At 37.7% G+C, this 20,925-nt stretch overlaps 2 protein-coding genes across 2 annotated transcripts in view; one reads left to right on the top strand and one right to left on the bottom strand.

The window, feature by feature from the left end:
- The window catches only part of LOC142337872 (leucine zipper transcription factor-like protein 1), a 458,027-nt gene that overhangs the window by 312,113 nt on the left and 124,989 nt on the right, over positions 1 to 20,925 (top strand). The gene's annotated exons all lie outside the window — the stretch shown is intronic.
- Positions 9,132 to 20,925, bottom strand: part of LOC142337869 (uncharacterized) — a 240,646-nt gene continuing 228,852 nt past the window's right edge. Inside the window, exons 6-14 of the mRNA XM_075387471.1 lie at positions 19,282 to 19,495; positions 16,355 to 16,564; positions 15,979 to 16,225; positions 14,818 to 14,945; positions 12,738 to 12,846; positions 12,077 to 12,207; positions 11,353 to 11,471; positions 10,951 to 11,059; positions 9,132 to 10,004 (exon numbers count right to left, since the gene is read on the bottom strand). Of these exons, the coding sequence (XP_075243586.1) occupies positions 9,795 to 10,004; positions 10,951 to 11,059; positions 11,353 to 11,471; positions 12,077 to 12,207; positions 12,738 to 12,846; positions 14,818 to 14,945; positions 15,979 to 16,225; positions 16,355 to 16,564; positions 19,282 to 19,495 (1,477 nt within the window). The 3' untranslated portion in view covers positions 9,132 to 9,794. The remainder of the gene's footprint in view (positions 10,005 to 10,950; positions 11,060 to 11,352; positions 11,472 to 12,076; positions 12,208 to 12,737; positions 12,847 to 14,817; positions 14,946 to 15,978; positions 16,226 to 16,354; positions 16,565 to 19,281; positions 19,496 to 20,925) is intronic.

The raw sequence follows: 20,925 nt of genomic DNA, 5'->3' as shown, positions 1-20,925 counted from the left end.
ATTAATCATTTCTCCGCCTAATGCCCCGACCTCAGCACTTCAACAAGTTCCCCCTTCCACGTCTACGACAACCAAAGACAAGAGATTATCTGGCAGCAATCGACGAAGCCCAACGTATTATGGTTTCGAAGATACGTTATCCAATTCAAAAGTATGTCTCGCACCGAAGAGACAACGAAAAGAGGCTGCGTTAAAAAGTTTTTACTAAAAATGTTTTGCTAGTGGAAACAGTACAATGTACAGCGCAGCAAGTTCCAGAAGAGCCAATCATTTCGTCGATGATCGGAAATGTTTCGCCCCCTGACCCGTGGGTTATAATCTAACGGATTATAGAAGACCGACCCCCAAGGAAGATGCAACTTCAATGACAGTATTTGAGGCGGAAGTACAGGAAAACAGCATAAACGTACTTAAACTCACAAAACTGACATTATATTTTAATAAATATCACTAGTTATGATAAACGCCAAATATATTGTTAGCACATATTTAATGGCGGATCAAGTATTAATATTGTAATTATTGTTACTATTATTAAAAAATTGTCCTTAATGAACAATTCTTTTTATTGTTCAAGGGGGTATATGATACCTGTACAATTCTTTTTAAACATCATTTTTTATTGCCGTAAATCTTATACGATGTCATAATTCTTAATTTTAAGTTTCCATGTTACCCTTCAACCTTAATTTAACCTCAGACATTCTTCCATTTGGTTCATTTTTTATTTGTTATTCGTTCATATGATTGTAATTTCCCACTGTGTGATCAGACACATCTGTTATCCTTAATTCAAATTGTCGATATCCAATTGAGCTCATTCTTCTTGACTTCTCAATTCAATATCAGTTGTCTTAATCTCTTTAATTCTCTCCGCAATGTAAGCTGAGAATTAAGCGACTTTTCGCATGGCGAAATCCAATCCAAAATTGATAGTGTGTCGTCACGTGGTGAAGTCAAGAGTAATTTAATGAATCACGACAAATATCTCTGTAGTTTCCTTGTTTTGGATAGTATGCTGATTAGTTGTTGGTTTACAAGTTTTGCTAGAGTTGACTTAAAATTGTTCTGGAGTTACGGCGTCTAAGCTTCTTCACCTCTTCGACTTTAATGCAACACTCCGTGGCGGCAAAAAAATTGTTAGTTGTATATCAAACATAATGACTCGTGCTAGCTTGTCCTGCAGTAACTTCTCTTCAGGGTGTGACTTAAGTTTGTCGTGGAGTTACGGCTAGTCTGTTTGATTGAGTTTATGGAATTAAAGTCTTTAATTTAAGAGAAAAAGGGAACTCTAGATCATGATTTCAAGATCATGACCGAAATACAAGAGCAAATTAATAATTTTATAATCCAACAGATAATCTTGAGTCCAAGTTTGGTAAATTTCACAGAAACATCACTGGCACCATAGCTCAGCAAGACAAAAAATTCAAAGTTGAACGCTTGTTTTGTTAGTAAAAGGATGCTTCCAGTAAATTGGAGCAAAAGAACGAGGAACTCTTTGACTTGGCTAGCAAAATTGAGATTCCTGGTTCATTTTATCCTGTTCTTAAGCTGTGGTTGTATGATGTAGCTATGATTGAATTATGATGAATTTTTGAATGCGGCCATGAACTATATTGACTCAGTTCCTTACCAAGTCACGGTAAGCGAAAGTTTTAATCTTCAAAGTCATTCCAAAAAAAGTTCGCGCCTAACAACTACAACCACGTCTAGCCAGCGTAAACATGACCTTCTAATGACAAAAAACGCAGTGAGGCTGAAAAGCAAGAGTAAGCTGCCTTATGCCCCACCAAACAAAAACACAAAATTGCCGTTCGAAAAAGGGCTTGAAATACAAACGGAGCTGATGGCAATCCAAGAATTGGAGGAAGATTATTTCCAGAGTCCTGCTGCAGCTAAATTAAACGACACCAAATTAACGGATAATTGACTGAAATGATTGGTCATGACTCGAATTAACTAAATCTATTTACAGATAGGGGATCAATTGGAAAACAAAAACTTGTACAGGATTGGGTAAATTCGTTTCCGCCCGCAAACTAAATGACTGCCACAAGTGCGCAGAACTTTTCGCGTACTGGTTCAGTCACCATCGACAATCAACTTCAAAATAACGCTGTTAGTGATCATCCAGCAAAATCCCAATCCCAAATTTTGAACAAAAAATGAGCTGCCCAGTTGTCTCCAGACTTCAATGCTGTCAGCGCCATTTGCCGGAGCAATAGTGATCACGTACAGAATATAAATTTAGATTAAGTTGCCGGTAACTTAAACCATACGCACATCAAGGGGTTGCAATTTCTATAGCTTAGTAGGAGGCGCTATATCGGGAAAACATGCATGCTCATCCGGGGGAATATGTCACTGATCAAAGGGTAAAACATTCAAATAGTCAATCAGGAAGAGGTTTTGAGAGTCAATCCAGATGTCCAAGTACCAACCGACGTGCAAAACGTCGTACCTCACAACTTTTTTCACCTATAGAACGTCCACAACCAGCGACATCTGTTATGTCACCACCAAGGAACTGAAGCAGTCTTGTCCTGGTGTTTCAACAAACTCAAAGATAAATCAAATCGAAGAATTCTAGTATGCATGATCAATTACATCTGCTCTACCCTCAGGTTCAAAAACAATCAAATTCAACTCAATTTAACTTTCGAAAAAGCACACAACTCCCTAATACCCATCGCATACCGTCCATTACCCCTACAAACCAATTACTGAAACGGTCGCCCTTAATTCCGCTCTGATGGTTCACTTCAATCTACCGAACCAAAAGTAATTGCGTCATTTAAGGAAGAATCTTCGCACGAGCTTGGGTTGAAATGAGGGTAGTAACAATGAGATTTCATTTGTGGGTCGGGGAACCTCCAGTACTGTTACTAAGTCATTAACACAACGCTTGGTACTGAGATAAGCGTCCAACGTCTTCGATCCAGTACCGTCACTAAGTCGTGTAGCGGCGCCATCTACTGTTGGTGCTCGTTTTCTACTACAAGACATCTGGCATGGTAGCGAGCAGAACAAGGATGAAGAATTACCAAAAGACCCTGTCGAAAAGTTCTTTGAGGCGATTGTGGAACTACCCAAGTTTGGCCAAATTACTATAGTGAGAAGCTACTTTTCTGGAACCCTGGAACACCTGGAAAAACACATGGCGATACTTCGTAATTTTTTTTAGTGCTGTTGCGTTTCTTCGAGCTGTAGCACGTACTGTAAGATACATTTAACTCAATTTTTTCATCAAAATGCTTTGTATTTTCGAAAGCTTTTTAACTACTAACTATTTAAATCAGAACTAGGCCAGTGATGATAATAACTGACCCAAAGACTCAGAGCATTGAAATCCATATCTGATTTAGACAAATGCAAGGTTTACAGCAAAGATTTAAAAATTTAATTTGCTGACGATTTAAGGTTTTAATATCTAAGTACCTAGGAAATAGGAGAAATTTACATTTGTTTCAATCAATTGAAAATAAAAACGTCTTTTTCTAGCTTATTGTCATTTCTGCGTCGAAACAAAAGAAAGCATTTTGACATTTTTCTTTGTGTTTATTTCTATGCATGTTTTGAAAATAACATGCGTTTTTGCGGAGAGCATTAAGCATATGTTTAATGTTCACAGCCTAGCAAATCAGCAGATATAATGCTGCAACTTTAACAAAGAAACTCCTTGAATATGGCATGCTGTTCGTTTTCACTTATATTGATGAACTTAACGATCCCTGGAAAAATATAATCAGGCAGCAATAGCTGAACGCAGCGAAGTTGTGCAAAACAATCTTGCTCTTTTTGGACAAAACGGATGTCGTATCATTTGAATGATAACTGAAAGATAGAAACGTTGCGGTGCGAGTTGCGCTGCCAAAGCTTTCTGAGTGAATGGCCTAGCGATTCAATTGAGTACAACTGAGACGACACAACATTTTCGACTGGACGTTTGCTTTACTTTTTTATTTTTCCGTCGCTTCTGGCCAGACTGGAGTTGCCTTCGATTCGGCCAAAAGAGGTTAACATCTCTAACGCCCACTTTAGCGAGATGGCTCATTGGCTGTGGGAACCTAAAAAACTCGCATTTTTGGGAGGATTAGAATATCTTGCTTTCTTTAGGTGTAGTTTAATTGTCACTGCGGTTTTGCGGTGCAGTTTTTTGCCATTTTTGGGATTCTCAAGGGTTGGTTACTTGCAGCACTTGAGATGTACCAGATTCAATCGAAGAAACGCAGCTCGTATCATTTGTGAGTCTTGACTTTTATTATTCACTCAATTTTATGTCCTAAACTGTTAGCGTGTATTCATATCTTCTTCATTTTTCTGGTTAAAATGCAGGTTTTCCATTTGCGTAATTTGATAACAGCTCGTTTTTTAATGTTTTGATATCAAATTTGGCTGAAACAGAATTTCTGATGTGAATTTCTAAATTCGCTTGATGTTGACTTTGTGCGGTAAACTCGTCGTTCATAACACACGAAATCCGCGTAAGGTCAACATACAACCCAACAACGCTGTTTTTAAATCTGCAAATCTTCGGTTTTTTGTCGCTTGCTTTTATTGAACGGATGTTTTACAAAAAGAGGTACTGGAAATCTGAGGCCTGGTTATGCTATTACACAAGATTCGCCCGGCGGATCTTTACTTTTCAGACAACTGGCATCTTGCCTTATCTCGTGGAGATTCGTATCGAACCCGGTATCAGTTTTGGCCCACTCGTCCCATTTCTACCCAGGTATCAGTTGATCCCATCGTACCGTTTCCAGAATGAAATATATTGGTATACTACTTTGCATGTTCTGTCTATTTTTTTCCACTCAGTACTTATATTACTTAAAGTTATTTTGGGTTTCTTTCCCTAATGCGCTCTGTACAGTGACTTGTTTATTGATTACCGTTCACATGTCTCAGGAATAGTTGACCGAAACAAAGGAGGTTGTCTCTAAAGTACATTTTTCGTGCACTTGCTAGCCGTCCTTGATTCTTAGCCGTGTTATCCGTTCGATTTAGCCTATTGCTCAATGATCGCGTTCATGCGCCTCAATTATTTCAAATTTATAGTCATTACAAAACGTTTCACTGCTCTCGAACGAAGTTTGAAGCCGTTTTTGTAAACGCCTTTACCCTTTTTAAGCAACTTTTTTGCTTAACTGTTGTGATTTTTGAGTGAATTTTGCGCTTCTGACTTTTGCATGATCTAAATTTCTCTCTCCTTCAAAATTGTCAGTAGTTGAACTCATGTGGCGGCAGTTCACTATTAAAAGTCCAACGGAACGTGCACCGAAATTGGTGCTGCTTATTTCACTTCAAAATTTATTAGTGGTTGCAGTGGTATATTATGACCTCTAATGACGTCATTTGATGATCCCCTTAGCAACTTTAGTGACCCCCTCCCCCCAAATGCAGCAGGTTGCAAAAGATTAGAGCTCTTAATAGTCGTTCGAGGGTAATTCTTCCAACAGTCGGGTATATTTTAGTTTTCTGCGCAATTTTAGAGTATGCTTGGTCTAATCTAATTGCTCGTGGAATGCCGTGCAAATGAATATAAATTTGTAGAGATTTAAAAAATTTAATTCCATTCGCGTATGCAAAAACTTCTGCAGTATCGAAACTTGATAAACCATTTAAAATTTTATACTTGAAAATTTGAAGTTTTAACTATAAAGTCTAAGAAATAAACTGCTCGATCTGTTTCGTAATCGATAGGTCATCCAAAACCTATTTAAAATTCTTAAATTGGAGCACCTGATAAGAATGAGGAGTTCAGAATCAAAATTTAACCACGAAAGATTGAAACAAAATTTTTCCTGCTTACATCATTGTAATAATAATGTATTTTAAAAAGTGCCGACCAAAAACACATTGAAATAACTAAAAAGATCGGATTATTAGAAAAAGATAACTTCTTTGAAACCACTGCGGGGGAAAAACAAAAAACGAAGCCTTGATTAAAACATTCACTAAAACTGTTCCAATACAGATATTGCCAAGCCGAAGAAAATGTTGACAAATGAAATTACGTAACAGAATTGAATCAAGCCCCACTAAAGGGCCGATTTAACCTGTTAATGGTCAGATTAGGAGACAACACAAGAAAAAAAGGGGAACAAACAATTACAACTAAAACTTAAATATCAGCTGACATTTTTTTGAAAACGGAGTAAAAAAATTCAATAGCTGCAGGCTAAAACAAAAACATAGCTGGCAGATTGCCAGAAAATAGCCGCAATAGCTTTGTATATCTGCAGTCTCAAAAAACAGTAAAAAGACAGAGCAAAAAAATCGTCTTTTTATTGAAGGCTGATATGTTATATTTTGATTAAAAATCTGTATAGTTTAAAAATCTGTACAAAAAAATTTCACGCCGCAAAACCACTCGCGTTTTCGTTCCATTTCCTGTTTCGGCGTGACCAAAATCACTACTCCAATTTGACTTCAAAAATTATGAAAATGTGTGAACAGATCTTAAAAAAAGACAGCGCCCCAATACAATTCAAATGCTTTGAATTGTAGAAACAAGAGAAGGCCAATAATAGCCCCAGCTATCGCTGAGCGGCTATTAAAAACGAGTTAAAATATGATTTTTAACAAATTGGCACGTCATGAAATCAACAAGTGACAAAAAAATTCAAAGTTCTTCGGAAACCAAATTAACTGAAAGAAATTAAAAACATCTACGCCTCCAAGGAAAATTAATTGGAGCTGTTATTACAGAAACTAAGTCCTACACCAAGCAAAACATTAAAGAGTCAAAACTCACAAATCCATTATTCTATGAAAAAATGTAGTCAAAAATGAGTCCATTTATGCCTGATTGAAGAGGCAGTAAAATTATCATGAATGAGATTAAATAAGACAACCAAGAAGACAACAGAAATGTCCATAACTTGAACTTAGCCGGCAAATTGCCGGAAAATAGCCACAGTTGACCCGCTCGACGCACATTAGGATAGAATCAGAAGAAAAATAGATAGAAGTCGACTGAATTTTTCTAAGTGTCCAATTTTTTTTATTTGGTGTGTAAAATCTGCATATTCGGTTAGATTCTAAAATTACACGAACTCTACTAAACTTAATACCAAGTTCAGCTAGCAAATACTCTCATGAACTTTGATAACCTAATTCTCAATTACTTAATGACCGAGCTTGTATACTTAAACAGTTTCTTTTGGTTTTTTGACCGTATTTACATGACGTAATTCAAAGCGTGGAAGAATTCAAATCCATTCAGTTTATACAACGAAGGAAGTAAGTCAGAAGTCAAGCATGAAAATCGTGGCTTATGTAAAACGAAACACGTCATCAAAATGTAAAGCAAATTTAAAAAAAAGGAGAGCTCCTAAAAAATAACCTTTGAGAGGCTGACGGCGGCTATTAAAACTTCTGTAAAACGTTATACATATAACTAGGTTTAAGGTCAAAACAACGAAATACTTTCAACTGGACAATTGGGGCAGGTTGATTCTTGTTTTACTAAAAAAAAAACCAATGTGAGCTGCTATTATGGAGACAAAATAATAAAACAGCACACAGAATCTGAAATACGTGCAAACCTCAAATTCAATATATTAAAGCCAGTGATAAAGAGATAGAAAGTCAAACCTATTAACTGAAATTTGAAAACTTAAATAATACTTCAATAAAAACAATGGGACCTTTCAATAAAACTTAAACAACGGTGTAAAAAGACAAGAACAACAACAAATAGGGCAACACTTTTCGGTTGCCGCATAAATTAGGAAAAATTAGGTTGTGCTAAATTCAAGAAAACCATAATTTCTGACAGCAAACAATAAATAAAATCATTTATGCATTATTGGAAAGCGAAGGTGACTTGTCATTAATGACACAAGGTGATAAGAGAAAAAGAAACCAACCAAAGGAAAATTGTCTACGAAAACAAATAGTATCAAAGTCATAAAAACCATTAGTTGCCAATTCAGGGATTGAAAAAATTCAAATTATGAACAACTAGAACACCTATCATTTATCGCAGAACTCATGAAGAAGTAAAGAAAAAAACTGAAAACGAGTCAAATTGTCAAACATGAACAAAAAAACGCCATAAAAACCGAAAACTCTCTTGAACAATTTTCTCACGAAAAATACCAAGCCTCAAAATTAGTCACTTTTTCGCTCGTGAATAATCCGGTGTCATTAAAAAGTTCACTCCCATTTAGTTTTTGTAACTCCAATTTGATTTCAAAAATGTGAACACATCTTGAAATAAGATAGCGCAGCAATACAATTCAAGTGCTTCGAATTTCAAAAAGATAGAAAAGTTCAAAGTTATATTGGTGATAGCCTGCTGAGATCACGGCAGCATGGCAAACAAACTGCTGTGAAAATGAGGCACGTGAAACTGCTGTGAAAATGAGGCACGTGAACAAAAATTCATACACATTACAATGAGGTATGAAAAGATTTCTCTACCCTTAGTTCGCTGCATGATTTTGATGATGTCTAATTGGTTCATCCAGTTGATATTCAAATATCCGAAATCTAAAGCAATAGCAGATTTAAGCATTATCAGCGTGTAACCTTTTGTTTGACAAATACCACTAGTTAATTAAATTGAAACTTGCTATGCTTCGTTTAAGTACACTTCTGAATTCAATCAAGACCAATTTACGTCGACTCGAATCGCTCTCAAACAACTGGCGTGCCGTTGGCTTCGTTAGTAGCCATTGTGGGCTTTCAAAAGGTTTGCATGGGGGGGACAGATTGGCGGGGGGAGTGTGGGTCTCAGGGGGTTTAGCGTGTGTTTGCGGAGTTTACGCGTGGACGGAAGGGGGTTGTGAGTATGGGACCGGGAGGTGCAATATTGGGTAAGGTGGAGAACAAAAGAGGGGGTACAACTTGACCTTCAAATCGGGCAATTATATCTCAGCAGTTTAGGCAAAACATACTTCGAGAGCACTGAAATTTCTAAGAGCACTGAACAGACAGAATGACCTCCGGGCGTTACCAGTTTACCCCGCTTCTGAGGACGAAAAATTACGTCAGACAAAAAAACTCAGTACGAAAAAATCAAATGAAGAGCAGCATGACTAATTTAGCTGCTACAAACTTTATTTGAGAGCAATTAATAACAATCCCTGCGTGTATAACTAATAGCGTGATTAAAAACATAAGTTCCAAAAATTTAACTAACTATTTTTTAAATCTAAGACAACTAGTAGCACTATGAGCAGTTATAGAAATTTTATCCAGCAATTCGACAGTTCATCACAAAATCAACTCATCAGTCCTTGGTATAAGAATGACCTTTATCCGTTTACCAGAGAAACATTTTGTTTATAATACAACCCTGTAATAACTTTGTACAGCCCTTTGAATATTGTAGTATAAAAAGCTGACTGAAACCTCAACGGCGGGGGGGGGGGGCACTATGTACTAAAATAGGCAATGCAAAACATTAACGAGGGACAATATGTATTAAGATTGGGAATGCGAATTTGCAGTAAATGTGCCCTAAGTGTCCCCCAAGGGCAGCATTTTCTGCATTCCCTATCTTAATACATAGTGCCCCCCCATTCAGCTTTTTATACTACTATTCTTAGTAGTACCCCAAGAACAGGTGCGGAATGGATATCACTATGAGTTCTTCAACAAGTGGTCAAAGTCAGTTACTGTATTTGATAGTAATAATTGCTATGAACTGCGTTCAAGAGCAATTAATCACGGCTGAACGTTGATTTATATAGAAACACAGCTCGCATGATTATTTCGAAAGATCGCCACATCCCGGAGGGTCAAATATCCCGCAAAATTGGGCTTCCAAAAAATAGCTGTCATCCCGTTATTAGACGGTTCTCGTCAACAGATTGCAAGGAAGCCTTTTGATTTTCATTTTGTGGTAATCCTTTGTGACGTTGCATTGTCTCTGTGATAGCATATTGGACAACTGCTTTTATGTAATTGACACAATCTTCTCTCAGTTCAACAGAGTCTTCACCTCTCGCAACTAGCTCACACATATGGGCTATGTATGCGTGATCAACCTGAAACGAAGCTAATACAGACTCATTTTTTTAAACAAAAGTACCCGGCTTAAACAAACCGACCAACGTCGGATGAATTGCTCTCGAACGACAGGCGGGGCTTTCTGGGCGCAAAAAACAGTTCCCCACAGGGGTTGGAACAACTGACCTCCAGTTTGGCAGTTTGACATCTTAACCGCTCCACAATGTCTTTGCTCACAATCGATTTTAACAACAAACTATACTTCAGAACGAGAAACTTAAATTACTCAAAAATGAAGAGCTGAAGTGACAAAAAGTCACTCAAGAAGTCAAAGTATGCTCTAGAATAAAAATGCAAAAACGGTCAAGCAAAAATTTTGGCATAAAAAAGACCAAGACATTTACAATAATTGCTTCAAGCTTCGTACGAGAGCAATTAAAAAATGGCAGTTAAAAGGGGTATTTTATCAATATTTCAAAGAAAAATAACTAGTTGGACAACTCCGACTGCTTATAGGCTCAAATAAAAATCACGAAAGAACAAACGGAGATAAACTTCCTATTAGGCTATATATGAGTGATCATCGATAACAGTTGCTGCTTATGCATTATACGAGTTAACAAGGGAAATCTGCTGGTGAAATGTCAACAAAAGAACTGACCCACTTCTTAATCTCTTATTTTTGAGCAAGTCCCAAATGGAAGACAAATGCAAGGAAAAAAGCTACATATGTAGCGAAGAGAGAAACCGTTTTCAACTTTCTTCTTTTTCAGATACCACTAATTTGCAACTTCATGCCTTTTTCTGCCTGTCAACATCATCCCAGAACATGGAAAATCTAGAAACGCGTTTAACAAAGGAACATTAGAAGGCCCAGACTCTATATTCTGTTAAAAATAATTAAACACTCCACAAGATGATAGCTTTTAGAGCTATTAAACATGTACTAATATTGCTCCATCTTCACTTGTTGGAATAACCTACCTCGAAGACATTGACAGGTGGACGCAGGCATTGCAGCAGTCTGTGTTTCCACTCACACACTCCCAACCTGTGCCCCGTGTCCTCGTATGCCGTTAGTTTCAAGTAGATACTACGAACAAAAGTACAAATTTTATCTATTTTGTTTACGGCTTTAACAAAATTTTTTTGTTTTTTATCAGCCAATGGGAACAATCAAATGGACGTTCCTGCACCTAATATGGTTTGTATAACTGCTAAGAAGTGGTACTAGCCAGCGGTAGAATTGATTTGTCATTAAAGGCGTATAGATCTAAACTTAAATTGTCAGTAACAAACTACCATTTAAAAGGCAACAGTTCCTGGAGTAGATTTAAGGTACACGTAGATTTTTGCAACTAATGACCACTTAAGAGCTCAACTCACATGTGACCATGGCGTCTTGACCATATCTTCTTCACTTTATTCGTGTATCCAATAACTGAGAACTTCAAGTCAATCTTTGAGATCGGAGGGTCGCCTTTCTCAATTCCAGTATACGGAGCCTGAAACACATTATATGTTAAGAAATTGAATGTGGAACATCGCGGACTTTCATCGTGAAAAATTTTTGGTTTCCAGTAGCTTTGTAGCTAGAAATATGGCCCTGGAGAAGTTAATTCAGAGTACATATCCATGATCAGGCGGGAATCAAATAGCTAACAAAAATTAACAGTATAACGTTCAAAAATTCAGCAGGTCGATTGCTATTCTTTTTCCAACATTTCTATGGAAAATGGGAGAATATTATTACCAGGCTCGTTTTGTCTACAAATTAACCGAAAACTCTTATACAGATCCTTTTGAGATCAGAATGGGTGCTGAGGTCCGTACCTGCCAAAATTGCACTTAGTAGTTTTGGTAGATGGTACACTTAGAGCTACACTGAAGCTTAGTGACGTCGTGAAAGTTAAATCGCTTCAGCGAGCGAAAAAAAACATTCTGCAAAAACATGGTTAAGCAAAAACTTTGCATAAAAACAGACAAACGACTATAATAACTGCTTCAAACCTCAGTCTAGAGTATTTATCATTTTTTTCGTAGCTACTTTTGACACGTCTAATTTTACTCATAAAAGGTATTCAAATGACAGAGCAAATGATTCTCTAACCTCGTCAGGAATATCTTGGAGTGTGTCCAAATCCTTGCCTGCTAAGTACTGTTGAGGGAGGGGCTCCCAAGTGCCTCTGATCTCATGTGCAGGTAACATGTTCCCCTCCTTATCTATCATGAACATCTGATCTAAATAACAAACATCCACCATTAGCATCACCAATGCTCATTTTACAACGAAAATAGAAACTTTTTCCGTTACACCATATCAATATTACATGTAATTGATATTTATTCTCGTCTGTACATAATTTGTAATGGCGTGTCTACCTCTCAGCACGCCATAAAATTATAGTCGGAAGAAAACCGCGCATTAGTTAATCCTTATCAAGGTACCATTCTGTTCACGGAAGAATGGAAACAGACTCTCAGAATCTTCCGCTGGTGTAGTATTCTATCTTTTTTTTTACAAATACACCACATTAAGGCGTTAAATAAAAATATTTTTTGTCAATTCTCGTTGTCACAACAGTTGCATAAGCGTAACTTACGCCATAGCGTAGTTCATTACACTACGTTTTCCTTCAGTCATCATGTAGAAACAGTAGCGGTAAAAAGAAGTCTAATCCTAATGAAGAGTTTCACAACTGCTTCATGTTTTCGTAGTAGTGACCGTTGTTACCGAAAAGAGAGCTGATTGAAGAATGGCGAATACATACCGACATCAGTGAAAAAAGGAAGCACTCTTGTTGAAGTAAAATATGCCCTTCCTATGGCTTCATCCAACACCTCTGTGTAGAAAGATCCCATTCCCACTTTGAAATGTACCTGAAACATACGCCACACATCTCGGAGCATGAAATAATTTAGGGGCAAATATTTCAAACGAGCATAAGAACAAGAAGGTCAACGTAGTGCTTCCAAAGCGCATGTTCATAGGACGAACTATACAATTTTTGTAATTACCGCAGTGACCATACGCCTTGTTTTATGATTTTTATGATGATAGTGATAATGTCCGACCTAATGAAAGCGTCAGACTTTTAATTAGTAATTTGTCAGAAACATTTACTGATCATACAGCGTTTATAGAGCTGTTAACAAACTATATGAAAGGCAAATTTCTTGCACAAGGAAGTCAAATAGCTCACAAACAGAAATAGAAAAATAATCGTCAGACTGCCGAAAAAGCTGCGAAATAAGCTGCCAAAAGCTGCGAAAAAAGCTGCCGAAAAAGCTGCGAAATTTGCGTGTCACGTACTACAGATAGAAACAGATACAAACATAAGTCGAAATAGTATTCGACAGCGTTCAAAAAACTATTTAAAAACATTCAGCGATATATTTAAAAGCCTTGTCATAATTCACTCGGCAGAAGCCTTTTTATTAGGGACCTTTATTACACATAAGTTCTTTTGACCTTCAAATTAAACTTAAGTTTAAAAGTGCAAAAGTTTTTTTTAGCAAGGTAAGTCACGTATGACCCCTATCTAAGCACGAAGTAAAAAATTTCGGGGCGCAGAATATTAGGCAAAAACTCGATTAGGTGAAAGGAGTATTAGGCAAAAACTCGATTAGGTGAAAGGAAAGTAGTGCAATATCTGCTTGATATTATAAAATATATAATTACATGACTACAACAAATGACTTGGAAGAAAAATAGCTTAAACAATAAAAATTGACAAACATTTTTGCAATTTGAGCATTTTCACGATGTAGTTTAACCCAAACTCCCCCAATTTTTTGTGCGTTTCTTCAACCGGTACTTTTAAATTATTTACATTAAAGCCTTTAGAAATTAGTTTAAACATTCAGCATTCTTTTCCTGCTACTTTTTTTTCGAAATAGAAATCATTGGCCGTGATGACACTGAGTAGAGTAAAAGATATGCAAAACACTGAAAACAGTGGTAAATATTTAAGCACTTTTAACAACCCGTTTGCGTGTATAGACGACTACTGCGAGATAGTTGACACCTTTATAGCATCAAGTGGATTTTGAAGTACCTCTTTAAGTGTTTTAATTGCTCTTCGCCTAATTTCCACAAAACATGAGTTCAGAATTTTCGCCTAATGGCTACGAAAATTTCGTTCACTTAATCGAGTTATCGCCTAATATCCTATCTCCCAAATTTGAGAGTGAGATGACGTCACGAGAGATTGATAATGACTAGAGAGAGTGAGAATGACGTCACGCGTGCCCAAATGCCGCTCGTGAGAGGAAGAAGTAATTCAAAAAATTGACTCTTTCAGCTTTGCTGTGTGAACAAATGTAAAACGAAAAAGAGCGTCAGACGACAAAAAAAACATAGCAGAACAAGTCCTAGCCTACAATTCAAAGATTTTTCACTGACTAGCCCAAAAAGTAGACTAAGAGTGATTAAAATTCGACTAAATTAGAGCAAAACGTCGAAATTAGAGCAACTTTAAAATTACAACAGAAAAATGCGCCGCAAAACCTCTTGCTTTTTCGCTCCACTTCCTGTTTCGCGGTGACCAAAATGATCACTTCAATATAACTTCAAAAATGGGAAAGTGTGAACAGATCTTAAAAAGACAGTGCCCCAATACAATTCAAATTGAAATATAGCTTCGCAGCTACAAACACACGAAATCAGATCTAAGCCGGCTGGCCACCGTGGAATATTTGTGAACTACACCCGTGAACGTTTTACAAAACTACGCCTAGAGCTGAAACAATAAGGCGTTCAATCTCATGCATCCAAACGTTACTCTTATACAACAGCCATCTTATGAAATACCTGATCGCAGGAATGCAATATCGGATTGCCATTCTTACCACATCAGTTAGGAATTTGAAATGAGCGTGAATCTGGAACAGTCGGAACATTTCTCGGCTGAAGTACTCCTCCAAAAGATCCCCATGCTCAATTTCAATTGTTTTCATCACATAGAGGTCCACCATGGCTGAAACAAGATCAAAACCATTAAAGACTCGAGTTATACATGATAATTGAAAATCGAGTAGTACAAGCGTGATTGTCAGTGATCGGTTCAAAAGTTTATCGCGATTTTCTGGAATAAATTGAGAACTTACGTCTTCCTGACCTTGGTATATAAACATAACAGGAACATGAATATAACCGAATAACATCGGGCGAATTGCTATTAAAATCCCATAAAAAACACCAGCTGGTCTAATATAATTGCTAAACTTCATTTGAGAGCAATTAAACAATTCTTCGAAGAGAATCTGAACAAATACAATCTCTCAAGATTTCACGAAAAAGTAACTTAGGAACCTGCAAGATTCTTTTTTATTTTCAGAAAGGAAACACGCACTCAAATGTTATTCTAAGAGGTTATAAATTATTTTTTGTGTTGCTTTTAATTTTTGTTTGACCGCTTAGTTATAATTTTAATTTATTTGTATTAAAAACTAACAACATAGCCGGCAGATTGGCGGAAAATAGCCGCGATAGACGCTTGTGGCCTTCCACACTGGAATTGAAACAACTAAAGAAATAAGATAGACCACCAGCTTTTCAATAGACCACTAGACTTTTTGGTTTAGATTCGGACTGTCATTTTTATGAGACACACGCTCTATAAGGAAAAACCCCTAGTGGAGCTTTTTCAAAATTAATATTCAAAATCAATAACTCAAGACTATAATACTCAAAAATTAGGGCATATACGTTTGGCACTACTTAGACGCACACTATTGATTTTTTAACTAGATGGATGTTCATAAAATTTGAAGTTCATTAAGCTAGTCATTTTTTCAGTGAGGTAAGTCACGCAATTTACCTAAAAGCAGAACAAAAGACGTCACGTAGACAAATTTCAACTGCAAAGCAGTAGAAGTCACTAAAAGTCAATTCCAAGAAGTCAGGTCGTAAGAATCATCGATGGAGACGACGATTTTAAAAAACCACGATGTCCCCAATAATAGGCGCTATCACTTCGCAGCTAATAGTAAACTAACAATTCAACTTACATCTCAACGGTGCAGGTCTCTCAACCATAACTCGGAGCATTTCCCGGATAACCCCCTCCCCCAGATGCACCATGTTCATTCCCACAAGTGCCTTGGACATATTAGCCAGTTGTTCCGTGTATGCGTACGGGTGCATAGTCATGCAGAATAGATTGCACAGTTTCTTCACCACTACATCTGGGGGTCTGTGATTGGCTATCAGGCACGCTTTCATTAACATCGCGATATGTTTGCTTTTTGATTTGGACTGAAACAAAAATCATCACCTAGCACATGAAAAAACAAATTATTCCAATTTCTCAAGATCCCGAATTAGGGTAAGACGTTGATAGGGAAAATATGAACGAATTTAGTTCCTTTACCAAACAGTGCTTACGTTATAGTTCCTAATGATGTCATCGGCCAATCTGTCGAAGAAGACAGTGTGCTGTTTCACGAATGGTTTCTCAGCCAACATGTAGCACAGCCTCATCATAGTGTCTATCTCTCCAGTCCTCAAGTGGTACGGCAACTCACTCCGTCGCTCAATTTGCTCACGCAGTTTGTGGAAGTTCTCCGAATCCAACAGTCGATATAACCGATCCACCTACAAACGAGAGCATAACCGACTAACGTCGGGCGAATTGCTCTCAAACGACCAGCGAGCGGTTGGCTTCGTCAGTAGCTAGGCACAATTTAGTGAGGCTAGCTTAGCTTAATTGAAGGGGCGTAAGTGAGCGCAGCGTGGGGGGGGGGTGTATCGGGGGGCTGATGGGGTGGCAACAGTGGAGGGGGGGGGGGCAATCTCTAAGAACCGCCCTTCGCACCATAATTCTCAAAAAATATATCCCTAAAACAATTTTGGAAATACCGAATCAGTCCTCAGTTTCACAATCGGAAGCTTCTTTACCGTAAATATTTCCAGCCGAGCATAAGCACTCTGATTGATTCTTAAGACTTTGAATATAACCGACTAACGTCGGGCGAATTGCTCTCAAACAACCGGCGAGCGGTTAGCTTCCTCAGTAGCTAGCCACGGTTCCTGTTTAGCTAGCCACGGTGAGGCTAGCTTTAGCTTAATTGAAGGGGCATGAGGTGAGCGCCGGTGGGGGAAGTGCACGGGCGGTGGGAGGGGGGGTTGGCTGCACGGGGCCTTTACGGTTGGCTGTACGGGGTGGGGGTGAAGTGAGAGAGCTGATTTGGGGGTGGGGGGGGGTCAACTTCGTAGACCGTCAAACCGCCCTTCACACAATAAGTATTAGTCTCTAAAACAGATTCTGTGAATCGCATACCTGGAGACTAGTGAGCTGAAATGCTCTAAGAGCACTTAATGCCCGCTAGGCGCTACCTGTTTATCTCGTTTTTGAAGACGAAAAGTCAAATGGGTCAGAGGAAAAATCGGTCAAGCGTAAAATTGCATAAACAAAGAGCGACAGGACTTCGTTTGAGAGCAATTAAAAAATAATAAGATAAATTTTATTTTTTTCCTTTTAACCCAAATTCTGATATTTTAGTCAGCTGCCATGTGTGTTCCTTGAACCTTCTTTATTTTAAGGGAACTTCTCATCTCACTTTAAAGTGAATTATTTTAAAACTTACCTAATGTTTATTTTAAGTACCGAAAGGTATACAAAAAGCGTGAAAATGTCAGTATGGCAATTTTGAAAAAAAAATGAAAATCGTCTTCAAAGATAGATCCAATTTTTTGAAGCTTTTCCATTATAATACTTTCCATACCTCGGGCAGAAATTGACATAAAAGAAGCATAACTTGAATAGAGTTCCCCTAAACAATTTGGAAGAGGGCTGCCCGGGTTGACCACCATAAACCTTTCTTGACAACCATATCCAAGCCATATATGGAATTTATGGTAACTTGGCAACCATATAGATGAACATGCAAAAAAATCAACAATGCTCAAAAAGCTCTTAAAACACCCATACAATGCACTCTGAGTGGAGAAAAACTCATCAAGACACTTGAAAAAAATTAAGTTTGTGGTGTCTTGGGAACCATATCCAAGACCATACACATTTATGGTGCCATATAAGACCATAAAAGTCAAAGTCAAACAATACAAAAAAATACAGAGAACAGCTTAATTAACATCTTCTGACTACATTATACGTTCCAAAAAAGCAAAATAGGTTAGTTCGAATTTTTATTTCTTGGCAACCATACCGAAGACCATAAATATTTATGGTCTTGCATATGGTTGCCAAGAAATCCATAATTTTTCAGATTTCTTAAAGAGTGTCTAAAAAGCTTGAAAAATGGCAGTAAGTAACACATTTTTGGTAGCAGAAGGCATATGTTTACTTCAGCGCTATATGGAGTTCACAAAAAAAATAATAGAAGAAAAGATACGAAACGACTTTAAAATTTGGCACAAATACATTGTTTCTAGAGCCAAAATCAGTAGTAAAAATAACGACCACTCTTTTCAGAAATAAACGGCCATACTAAATTGTTCTTGCGGGCATTTTGATCAGAACGCATAATTAGTAACAGAGAGCTCATTCAATTACACAAAAATAAGCTACTGTTCTTCTTAATTAGGATTTTTTAAATTTTGTTGGATTTTTTAAAATTTGTTGTATTTCGTGGAGTGTAATAAAATGTGCTATAAATGCTGCAATAAACACCTGGAGCTATAATATGCGGCCTCATACCTATAAGATTGTCACTTTTGGCATTTTGTTACAATGGTCTTTGATATGATTGCCAAGAAATTTTGTTGTAATGACAAGAAACGGTTGTTGTAATGACCATGTATGGACCATGTAATAACCATGTAAGAAACATGTCGGAACCATATGTGAACCATGTAAAAAACATTTAGGAACCATATATGGACAATATAAGAACCATATATGGACCATATAAGAACCATATATGGACCATGTAAGAACCATATATGGTACCAATATGCCATAAGTCGTGTAAAGCGTTTAAAGCTGGAACTGCTGCATAAGCTTTGTATGGGCGTTGAAAGAACGCACAAATGACCATATTGGATTCTTGGATGCCATATAAGAATCATAATGGAGATCTTGGCAACCATAGCAAGATCATATACGAAAATTTTGTACGGCCTGTATGGGACCAAATATGGTTATTGGATATGGTTGCCAAGAAGGGTCAACCCGGGTGCATAAAGAAACTCAAATAATTTCTATTTGACAATTATTTGACAATTATTTGACAACCATCTTTTAGTTTAACAATACCTGGCTAAGGTAAACATTATTACATTCAAGAATGTCCCCTGAAAGAATTATGTAAACAAAAAGATGATATTTTTGACAAAAAGTTATCTCGAACCTTTAGCAAAGTGATAAGAGCACCACTGTGACTGAACATGTTCAAATTGTCGTTCACGATCATCTTGAGAAAGCGCAGCTGCTTATACTCGGAAGGGGAGTATGCCTGTCTGTACAACATATGCAGAAAGAGACCCAGTTCCCTCTGGTCGCATCTTGTATGGTTCCGTTTGTACCACTCAACCAGAGTCCGCAACAGCATCTGTCTATCGTCACTGAAATATTAGATTATTGCAACTTTACATTTCATTTATGAAGTAAACTTCAGCGATTCCCAAATATAACCTAATATTCAATTTTCATCACATCGAACAGACTAACAGAAGATTTTAAAGTAGAAGAACAATTTTCTTTTGATTCAAACAATTTGAACAGCTAGTCTGGTATTGGAAAACATAACCGACTAATGTAGAGTGAATTGCTCTCAAACAACTGGCGAGCCCTTGGCTTGGTGAATAGCTAGCTGCAGCTAATTAAGTGGGTGTGGAGAGCGCGAGGGTCAAATGTGCGGGGTTACTCGTGCAATGAGGTGGAATGTGGATGAGGGACAAAGCCGGGGTTAAGGAAGAATAGAATGGGGACAGTGGGGGGTTTGGTGGGGGCCTAGCACTTTAGAAACGCACCGCACTTCTCATTAATTTATGTGGCTTTGCCAGCATATGAATTTGTGATTATCGCATTTTTGAGGACGAGAAGTCAAATGGTAAGACAAAAAAAATCGGTCACACGAAAAGTTGCATAAAACATACCGGTAGTAAACCGGAAACAACTCAAAAAGTCGTACAATATAATCTCTAAATTAAAAATATGCGAGAAAAAACAAAGGGCGTGAGCGGAGTGGGGTCAAGCGTGGGGGGGGGGGGGGGGGGTAAGGGTTGAGAGGCATGGACGAGAAGGGTTCCACATCGCGAGGTGGAGGAGGTTGGACGAGCCAAATCGTGAGGTGGAGGAGGCTGGACGGGCGAATTTTTTTTGGGGGGGGGGGGAGGGAAGGAGGATAATTGATTGAGTAGGGGGCTTAATTAGGGGGGGGGGGGTCAAAATTAAAGATTAGGAACCTCTCTGCACATCATAAAATTGTCGCCTCAAAACAGTTTTGGTGAGTCCCACATTTAGATACTAGTAAGTCGTAACTTTCTACGAGAGCAACTCAACCACTTAATGCCCTCTCGAGAAGCAGAGCAATTTCAGTCACTTGAAAAATTCAAAAAGTGAAATGAGAAAGTCACTCGATAAGTGAAACCGAAAGCATTCTCGAAGCAAACGGTGGAAGCAAAAAACTTTGCGTAAAAAAGACACATGATTACAATAATTACTTCAAAATTCGTTCGAGAGCAAATATTAGCCATTCGATCTTGTTATTGTACAGCAATTCTAACTATACATTCGAAATTAAGCTTTTGATAAAAGACCAATGTTTCAAAAAAAATTTCAACGTTCTAAATCAAGTCAATGTTTGAAATAAAGTGGTCACTGTTCAAGTTATGAACCAGCTGGCTTCAAAAAAAACATAGCCCGCAAATTTTCGGAAAAAAGCCGCGAAAGACGCTTGTGGCCTTCAATGAATTGAAACAACTAGAAATAAGACAGACAGATCGACCACCCGTCGCTTAATAGACCACTCGACTTTTTGGTTAGATTAGGA

This window comes from Convolutriloba macropyga, chromosome 4, assembly GCF_964194025.1.
Source record: "Convolutriloba macropyga chromosome 4, txConMacr16.3, whole genome shotgun sequence".
In the NCBI taxonomy this organism is placed as follows: domain Eukaryota; kingdom Metazoa; phylum Xenacoelomorpha; order Acoela; family Convolutidae; genus Convolutriloba; species Convolutriloba macropyga.
Note: the sequence above shows the minus strand (reverse complement) of the source record. Positions and strands in the feature narration are given on the sequence as shown.